The 9938-nt window shown below is 44.8% G+C and overlaps 1 protein-coding gene across 1 annotated transcript; it reads right to left on the reverse strand.

Annotated features, from left to right (window-relative positions):
• Nucleotides 1-210: 210 nt before the first annotated feature.
• On the reverse strand, nt 211-1653 carry LOC123963355 (shaker-related potassium channel tsha2-like). Its single transcript, XM_046040159.1, has one exon. The coding sequence runs from the start codon at nt 1651-1653 to the stop codon at nt 211-213; it is 1443 nt and encodes a 480-aa protein (XP_045896115.1).
• Between the last annotated feature and the right edge of the window lie 8285 nt (nt 1654-9938).

A 9938-nucleotide genomic window follows, 5' to 3' on the forward strand; every position in this document is an offset into this window, starting at 1 on the left:
CTCATGACGCGCATAATGGAAGACTGTTTGGTTTCGGGGAAGGGGGAGAGAGTTCCCTTATAATCCATCCACTGTGGTGATTTAAATGAATCCCTTTGATGGCATAAATGAGGAGCTCGCCAGTCTAAACTCAAACCAGAGCGCAGGATGTTTGGGATGGCACTGAGAGGTTCCCTCAGCGCGCCACTGGTGCGTAATTGTGGGTCAAAATCAAACATCGGTGAGCTTCCCGGTGTAGGCTTTGTGCGGGCTGCAGTTGGTGTATTTGATGGAGTCCGCGTCCTCGCTGTCCAGGAAGTCGGACTTGGACAGAGACGGCTTGCTGTCGCTCTTCTTGAACTCCCCAAACTGCGGCTGCTGCTGGCCACAGGTCACATGCGTGTACTGGAACTGCTCCTCGTGCTCCGTCTCCCGGTGGTAGAAGTAGTTGAAGTTGGAGACGATGACGGGCACCGGGAGCGCGATGGTCAACACTCCGGCGATTGCGCACAGGGAGCCGACGATTTTACCCCCGATGGTAACAGGACACATGTCCCCGTAGCCCACCGTTGTCATAGACACCACCGCCCACCAGAACGCGTCCGGGATACTGCTGAAGCCCGACTCTGGGTCGTCGGTCTCCGCGAAATACACCGCGCTGGAGAAGAGGATGACCCCTATGAAGAGGAAGAATATAAGCAGTCCCAGCTCCCTCATGCTGGCCTGCAGGGTCTTCCCGAGGATCTGGAGTCCCTTGGAGTGTCTGGAGAGCTTGAAGATCCGGAAAACCCGGACCAGGCGGATGACCCTGAGGATGGCCAGCGACATGGCCTGCTGTCCGTTCCCCTGGTGCTCTGCTAACTCCAGCCCCAGCGTAATGAAGTAGGGCATGATGGCCACGATGTCGATGGTGTTCATGATGTTCTTAAAGAACGCGGGTTTGCTCGGACAGGCGAGGAACCTGACCAGCAGCTCGAAGGAGAACCAGATGATGCAGAGCGTCTCCACGATGAAAAACGGGTCTGTGAACGGGTTTGGCTTCTTTGCGCGCGCGGTGCCGTTCACCGCCAGCTTCTCGTCAAACGTTCTGGCTTCCTCCCTGAACTCGGGTAAAGTCTCCAAGCAGAAAATCACAATAGAGATGAGGATCACCAGCACGGAAACTATCGCGATCCCCCTGGCGGGTCCGGAGCTCTCCGGGTACTCGAACAGGAGCCAAACCTGCCGCTGGAACTCGCTGTCGGGCAGCGGGCGCTCTTCCTCCTTAATAAACCCCTCATCCTCCTTAAAATTCTCAATCACGTCCTCTCCCAGTTCGTAAAATTTAATCTCCTCCATGAAAATGTCCACTGGCACGTTGACGGGTCGCCGGAGTCTGCCCCCGGACTGGTAGTAGTAGAGGATGGCATCGAAGCTGGGTCTGTTCCTGTCGAAGAAATACTCGTTCCTCAGCGGGTCGAAGAAGCGCATCCTCTTGCGCGGGTCCCCCAGCAGGGTGGAGGGGAACTGGGCGAGTGTCTTCAGCTGCGTCTCGAAGCGCAGCCCGGAGATGTTGATGACCACCCGCTCGCAGCACTCCTGGTTCTCGACTCTCTCCGGGTCGTACACATCCTGGGCTGACAGCGCGGCCAGTGCCACAGTCTCATCCAGGTTCTCTCCGGGCACCACTGTCATTTTTCCCCCCCTGACAAGGGCGACGCTTCCCGCACCTCAGTCCTCTCTGTTCCCCCTCCGACACCCCCGCGCGTATTTGGAAACCAGCTGAGCGTCTCCGCTTCTTTTCCTCTTCTGTCGGTGTGTCGGCGTCACGGCTGCGGGTGAGCAGGTTCTGCTGGCATTTTGTGCCCCCCCACCACGCTCACCTTTCCCGTCCACGCGCTGCTGTAGTCTGGACTAACGGCTCGGCTGTCACATTCACTGCATCTTAAGCAGGCTTTGCCCTCCCCGAGCTGACGTGTGTGCGCACGCTCTCTCACTGAGGGGGAAATGAAAACACACATGCACGCACATATGCTCATAATGAATCTGATCCAGCTATTTAGGAGCAAACATGCACAAAATAATATCGATTTTCTGAGAGAAAAAATCAGGAAATTGGAGATATTGCGTGCACAGAAAGTGTTGTGCGTAATGAACCTGTTGTCTCCATTGTGGCACAGGCTCAAGGTTATCACCTGAGTGGTTGTTTATGGTGAAATATGATGCGATATTTGCAAATATGAGCATGCAGTTATAAATGAAGACAGTTTAATATTTGGAAACGTGAAAAGCGCGAGAAATTTCAGGCAAAAACATGCGATTTTCATGCAAATAAAATCGTCGTTTTTCATTCATAATTTGATCCTAAAGGAATACCTGTGGGTCAGGGGTTTGTCTTCCTCCATCTACCCATCCTTCTATCCACAAATGACACATTTATAAAGGGGAAAGAGACAAAAAGAAGCTCTGCAATGTCACGCTGCAGCCGTTTCAAGACGAAACCTTGCTGACGTTTCCACAACAGCTCTGAATGCCGCTGAGCTGCTCCACAAGTTGAGCACGACTTGCAAGATCTGTCATGCCTCTGCAGGCATGTTGCATTGTGCATGAAAAACAAGAATGATAAAGAGAGCTTTATTATTTTCCCTGCTTTGCTATGAAATGTGAAGAGGCTGAGTTTGAAAGCAACAGCCTGTGTCTCTGAATGGAAGGTAAACACTGCTGCGCTGTGCAACAAGTAAAGAGCAAAAAAGAAAAGCTGATGATGGAAAAGAAGGAGAGTTTCTGGGCTGCAGCTCAAAGCAGTGACGTCTTTTCCTAAAATAGCTGGATTTCTCCCAGGGCTGCAGGAAAAGTTTCTTTTCCCATGGAATGGCTCGAGGGAGCTGCAGGGGAAAAAATGAAAAGATGACATGAAAAGAAAAATACGGATTTGTGTCTTCCAGCCAACAGAGATACAGTGTGAGAGTCATTCAGAAAGTGCAACTACAGGTGTTTAACAGAATACCAGGAAGTCTAAGTTTCACTTGAATGAAAACTTTAACTTAAATATGAACCACAATAACACATTTACAGTGGAGACACATGCTGATAACTTTCAGTGGGAAATTTCAAGATAACTACCTGCCAATAATACAACAAACTGCCCCTCAGGTACAATAAAGATATACTTGATGTTTCACTAAAAAACTGTTGGTGGTACTTTTGGAAACATGACGTTGTTGTTAAATTGAAGTTACATTCAGTTTTTCATAAAATAAATATAATTCCACTTTTCTGTGTCACTATATTCAGCTTTAACACTACTTTCAAGAAACTCAAAAAGAAAAACATAAGGTTTCCCAGAATGCACTGGAAGCTGAGGTTGGCCAAAGGCTGAAAAAGGCTGCAGGTGAGGATAGGCACAAATTTTCATCATTCTTTAAATAAAGACATTTGCAAAAATCATAAGTGCGATTTTAGGATTTTATTAAACTGTACAATGAGGGGACCTCAGAAGTTTATTTATATGTCTTTAAAGAGCAGAACGCCACAGAGTGTAGATGCATTAAAATCACAAAGACATTTCACATAAAAGAGAAGTTGCAGGAGGTTTACTGATCTTCACTCTTCTCTGCACAATAGAAACAAGAGAACATGTGAACACGAGTCAATATGTCTGGCTGCATGTCCAACACTGGTGTATTTAGACTAGTTAAACCTGGATCAACATTTAGAGCCCGGAGTCTGTTTCTAAAGAGATTTATTAACCTTCATGCTACATGTGAGCAGAGAAAAATTTTACATTCACTCATTTGGCAGACAAAAATGGTTAATTCAGTCTCACTGCATGTAGATAGTTGTTGGTGCCGATGGATCATTAGACCTGTTGTAGTTACAGAGGCAGTGAACGGAGAGGGTCTTCACATTTTACAGTGCAGCATTTCTAGACTGCTTTAAAAACATCTTCTCCCCATGAGTTAAGCTCATCATAATTCAATCCCTGATAGTCTAACTCATGCTGAAATCCTGACTTCAGATGACCTCTGCAGTCTGGCACTACCTCATTTCCTGTCCCCTGTGAGATCATTGCCTGAAACACACTCACCGACACAAACACCGGTTGCTAGTTTCATACTTGTAGCTGTGAGCTTTTTTAAATGCCACAGCGGTTCTCTGGTGGACTCTCTGGCAGCACGGTGTCCCTGTTTTTGTCCAAGTTTTTGTTTTCTGTCAGACTGCAGGATGTCTGCTCGGCCTGGAGCACGGAAACACTCCATAACATCTGTGATGAGGTCACCTCATGCAGTCCTCTGTCACAGTTAAACCTTCAGTGTCGCGTTAACCTGACAAACGTCTGGCTTCAAAACACCGTCAGTTAAAGGGCAGGTTTGGAGACATCGATCTGTTTCTCTGAAACTCTCTGCAGGTAGAAAGGACCTTATGTCTGATCTCTCAGAGGCTGGAGACGAATACTTGGTTTTTCAACGATATGTGTTTTGATACACCCAGCTGCCTTTTGTGTTTTTCTTTAACGTATCAGACAGAAAGTTCAAATTTGTATATGCAAAATGTTCTGGTCATTTCATTTAGTTATTCCTTAAATATCCATAAAGCAGAGTTGATGATTAACGAATAGAACTACAGGTCAGAGGCTTGAATCAGCAGCTTGTAGTTTTAGTCTTCTGAGGAAACTATTTTTGTCAGACTTACAAAGATGCAAATCCTTTTTGTAGTTGTTATTTTATTTGTTACTGTAAAGCACTTTGTGACCCATCTTGTCTGTGAAAGGTGCTTTATGAATAAACCTTACTTACCCTATTGAAACTGCGCAACTGGCACCATACGTACACATTCATAGCTGACACTTTTATCCAAAGCGACTTACAATTGCTGCACATGTCAGAGGTCACACGCTTCCGGAGCAACTAGGGGTTAAGTGTCTTGCTCATTGGTGGATGTGTCACAGTGCCCCCAGAATCCTCTCTCACACCAAAGGCATGTGTCTTTTCCACTGTGCCATTATCACCCACCAGCAGGATTTCTACTCTCTCAAACATTCCAAGTTTTAAATGGAAGTAGACGATAGAGCCTTGCTGAAAACACAGATACACCATATTGCCAAAAGTTTTAGGACACCCCTCTGAATCATTGAATTAAGGTGTTCAATTACGTCCATGGCCACAGGTGTATGAAATCAAGCGCCTAGGCATGCAGACGGCTCCTGCAGACATTTGTGAAAGAATGGGTCGCTCTCAGGAGCGCAGTAAATTCAAGCGTTTCCATGGCAGAGCAGCTGCATCCGAGCCTTTCATTACCACGTGCAATGCAAAGCGTCGGATGCGCTGGTGTAAAGCACGAATTAGACAACATCTGTGCCTGACCTCACAAATGCCCTTCTAGAAGAACGGTCAAATATTCCCTTGAACACACTCCTAAACCTTGAGGACAGCCTTGCCAGAAAAGTTGAAGCTGTTATAGCTGCAAAGGGTGGACCAACTCCATCTTAAACCCTACGGATTAAGAATGGGATGTCATTAACCTTCATGTGCATGTAAAGGCAGGTGACCCAAAACATTTGGCAATATAGTGTATATTAGTATCTGTGTCAGCAAGAAATGGCAAAGATATCTTTAATGTAAAAAAAACATGGTCTCCATTACAGTTTGTCCATCAAAGAGCCCTGACGAGTTTATTTTTACAGTGTAAAATGTCCCGCTCTCAACATATCTTGGTTCTATAAAAACAACCAGACAACAAAATGTATTATTTCTACCGGCCCTGCAGAACAATTGTGTTTTTTGTGTTTCTTATTTTAGCAGAGCAACATTATAAGTCAGAGCCTCCTGAAGATAAACGAAGTGGACTTGTTGACCCCTTCATCCACCCCGACCTACGTCACCTGACTTCTTCTGCCACTAGAGGTCGCGGCCTAACCAAAAACCTAAATATTAGTCGTAATAAGCTGCTGTATCATCGACCTGTACGGCATCACACTTAACACACTACGTCCATAGAGGGCGCTGTGACTTGAACGTAAATGTGTAGTTTTGGGGCATTTTCTGAAACAATTTACATATTATTATACTCCTTAACTAAATTTAAGCAATCCGTATCAAACGTGCTTGTTTAAAAGACAGAGAGAATATTATCCGACATATTTTTACTGGAATGTTTTTTACTCTCAAAGATCAATTCCAATTATTGACCTAAAAAAACCTTTATGGGTCTTTTCTATAGAAAATATTTTTGCCCTCTGATACTACAGGTTTATATTCTGACTATCTCTATTCATTATTTCAATTTTGTTGGATGGCTTTAAATACTGCAACACCCATGATCCTCTGCTGCTGTTGCTATGGAGGAAAAGCAGAGAGGTAGAGAAGTCAGAGCGCCTTGTAGTTGTCAACACTGTGTTCATCAAAACTGATCCAGAGTCAGAAAAGTAAGAACTGCTGACTGATTTATCGGGTCTCAACCATCAGCGTAATCTTTAGCTTCGAGCAGCAGGTGTGACAGAATCTGAAACCCTGTGATTGGATGTAACAGAGTTGCTCATCTGTGAGAACATGAACTGTTTCTGCACGACACCACACATGACCTGCTGCTCTGGTTGTTTTCGTACATGACTGTTTGTTGGTTGTGAATGGTTCACTGGGCGCTGACATGGGAGCACCACTGGGACACACAGACTCCATTTAACCACTGACCGTTACACTCCGCTTTAAATATACACAAAGTGTATGGAGGATTTTTCCCACCCTCTAAATATTAGTGCTGTCATTATAATTTATGGTAGTGAATGTGTTCAGTTCTGGAAAACTTTCAAGAGTCTGACATGAAAAATGGCCGAAACCCTGTAGGTCGCCGGGTCGTTCTGAACACCAACATCACAGTGAAAACATGGAGTCTGAAAAGCCCCCGCTGCATGTTAGCTGTCACGTAACATAATTCACTTAGACTTAGCTTTTATCTCCTGATTTCTGCCCCTTAAAAGATAGTTTCATTCATCGTGCCGTGTTAATCCTCAAGGTGTTGGCCGAAAGCTGAAGCATGCACTACCACTTATGGCCACTAGGGGATGGATCTATTAGAGATCTAGAGATTTTTCCCACTGGTAGCACTGGTGAAACAAACTCTCAGTTGATTGCACCAGCACATGATTTGGTTTATGTACCTGCCAATGCTGAAGCAGCTGATGTGTTTGTTTGACGGGTGGATGACGACAGCACTCTGGTTTCAGTAGCTAAATAAATGTGTTTGAGGATACAGCCAACAAAGCTGTTTCCAATGTCAAGCTCTCCATCATAGCAAAGTGGAAAAAACTTTGTAGATATAGTTACAACCTGTTCTCACTCCCCGACTCGTCGCATATGGACGCATAGTCAGGACCCATCGGCGTCAGTTTGTAATGCTCTGGGGATCCCAATAGCGTCACAGTTTTTGACGGTAAAGGCAGGTATGTGATATTTAACAGAAAAGACTGAGTAAGGAGGTTGTTGGGGTGGATGGAGGGCCAGAACCCCGACGTTTGAACCAGGAGAGCGGGGTTTGTATCCTGTGTGAAACAAAAAGGCAACATTAAATATTTTTATTTAAGGCAATTTACGTAAATTGCGTAAGTTACGCACGTGACATAAGTTAACTTACGGGTTAACTGATGTACATATTTATTTTAACCCAAACCATGATCTTTTCCGAACCTTAGCCAAGTAGTTTTTGTGCCTAAACCAAACCAAAATGCAACGTCTCACGACTTTAATACAGCGCTGTTTCAAAATGGTGAGGTTTCAAAACGCTAGTGTTTTATTTTCAAAGTCTAACCGGACGTTGTATATTTATTGTTGCTAACTTTACTGGACATTGCATATTGTTGTTGCTAAGCGTTGCTAACTTGATCACGGAGCCCTAAACTTCTAAAAATGACGCAAAAGGGGTACCCAGGGTGTTAGAAAGCAACGCCAAAGAGCTTTGACCAAGCGTCATTCTGTGACGAGTCGGGAGTGAGAATGTGTTGGAAATGAATGTCCAAATTTAATACTACAGCTTAATAGTTTATATAATATGATATGTGCAGTTTGTCCTGTTAGAGTTTTTAGATTAGAATTTCCAAAAAAAGGGAAAAAAAAATCACTTTAAACTAAAATTCACAAGAAACAAGAAAATTTCCACTGATTAGTTTTTATGAAATCTTCCTGCAGCAGGCTCGTCGTCGTCCCCAGTTCCTTTTCCAGCTTTGAGCAGCTCCTCCTCGTCCTTTGCTCAATGTATTTTCAACAGACACTCAAACTAAAGCAGATTTAGTGAGCCTACTGAAATCTTTGAGTTTACAGAATCTTGTGCCCGATGTGTGAACACACTACATACATGCACTCCAGTTGGAATTAGGACATGAGCATGATTACCTCGGGTATGTAATGAACGCACACATAATGTAGGACACATCCCAACAGTGTTGTCCCGTTAAATCTTCCACTGACCTTCAAATCACTTTCACTCTCACCCAGAAGCTGTTGAGGATTCACGTTCTCACTCCCCAGTTAGTTAACAATTAAAGTCATTTGTTATCGCAGTTGGTACGCAATTAATTTAGGTTAGGTAACTTAACCTGTCACCACCTCTGCCACTCTTTCTACGTCACATGACATTGATATTGCTTGTAGAATTAAACAGTGAAGCTAGAGAGCGTTAAGAACGCAGTGTCTTGCCCGAGCGTCCGTATGTGACGGCTTAGTAGTGAGTAGTTTTTATCGTTAACCCTGCTGTGTCTGACTGTATTAGCTGCTGGGAGTCTACACACTGGTCCAGGATCAGTGACTCGGCTCCTCGCTGCTCTGCAGGGAGCCTCACGTCTTTAACGTGTCCTGTGTAATTAAATGAATCTGGTTAGATGAAATTACAGTGTGTGATGTGAGAGCTGACAGTGTTGATGACAGTAAGTGCTGTAAGTGGGCCGAGAGAGAGTCGGTTCTCATTCATGAGCACCTTCAGTGAGTGAAGATGTGATTAAGGATCTGCTACAACAGACCGTGTCAGTCTTTTAGCCTCATTGGCTCTCATCCATGAACTAGTTTAAATACAATGTCTGCGTGTTTGTGTGCTCGTCATACTGGTCTGGTGAGAGACAAGTCCTGAAGTTCAAAACACGTCCGCATGTTACACCCACAGCTGGGTGCGCCGGAGCCAGTGGTGGAAGAACTCAGATCCTTTACTTCAGTAAAAGTACAAATACTTATTACTAGAAAAACAATTATTTAACATTACATACGTTTTATAATTCCTTACCATCGTCACACATGGACGACACCCCTTGTCGTTACCGGTTAGACTTTCTAACTTAAACATGTGGTTAATGTTGTGAAATGCTGGTCTTAGTAAGGAAAATTTTAAAAAACCACCAGAATGTTAGGCCTTCATGTGTTTGGGACTTATGTTGGTCCGTTTGTGTGATTCTGTGGTTCAGTTTAAGGCTGGGTTACCGACCGGGCCAAGTTGGCATCTCCGCCATGTTCACTTTATGTCAACTGATTCGTCTGAACGGCTGAATATAGACCAAAAAAGGGACATGCACAGAGGACGAGTCTGTTTGTTCTACATTGGGTTTCTGCGTACATGGACTCGTGTCTGTGAACCTCGCAGCCGTTTTGATGTGGAAAGTATAGTTCAGGCGGCCTCAGCTGGATCAGCTGACTGCAGACGTGCGTGATACCAACGTCTCACATTTACCTACGACAATAACAGCAAAAGGCCCGAGAAGACCAGGATCCAGATCTTCTTCACCAAAGCGGGGAAACTGTTCTGCAGAACGTGCAGTGTCGTGGTCCAACATGGAGGAAATCGTCTCCTGACAGACACACTGCTGCATCCCGGTCAGCTGCAAGAAAGAATGAAGGTCAGCTGGTTTAAATCTGCAGTTAGAGGAAATGTTCATGTAGTTTATCACAGAGCGACCGGAGCAGCCTACTTTCTCGTTTTCATGACACTGAACACATCAACCTACA

This window comes from Micropterus dolomieu, linkage group LG23 (assembly GCF_021292245.1).
Source record: "Micropterus dolomieu isolate WLL.071019.BEF.003 ecotype Adirondacks linkage group LG23, ASM2129224v1, whole genome shotgun sequence".
Lineage (NCBI taxonomy): Eukaryota > Metazoa > Chordata > Actinopteri > Centrarchiformes > Centrarchidae > Micropterus > Micropterus dolomieu.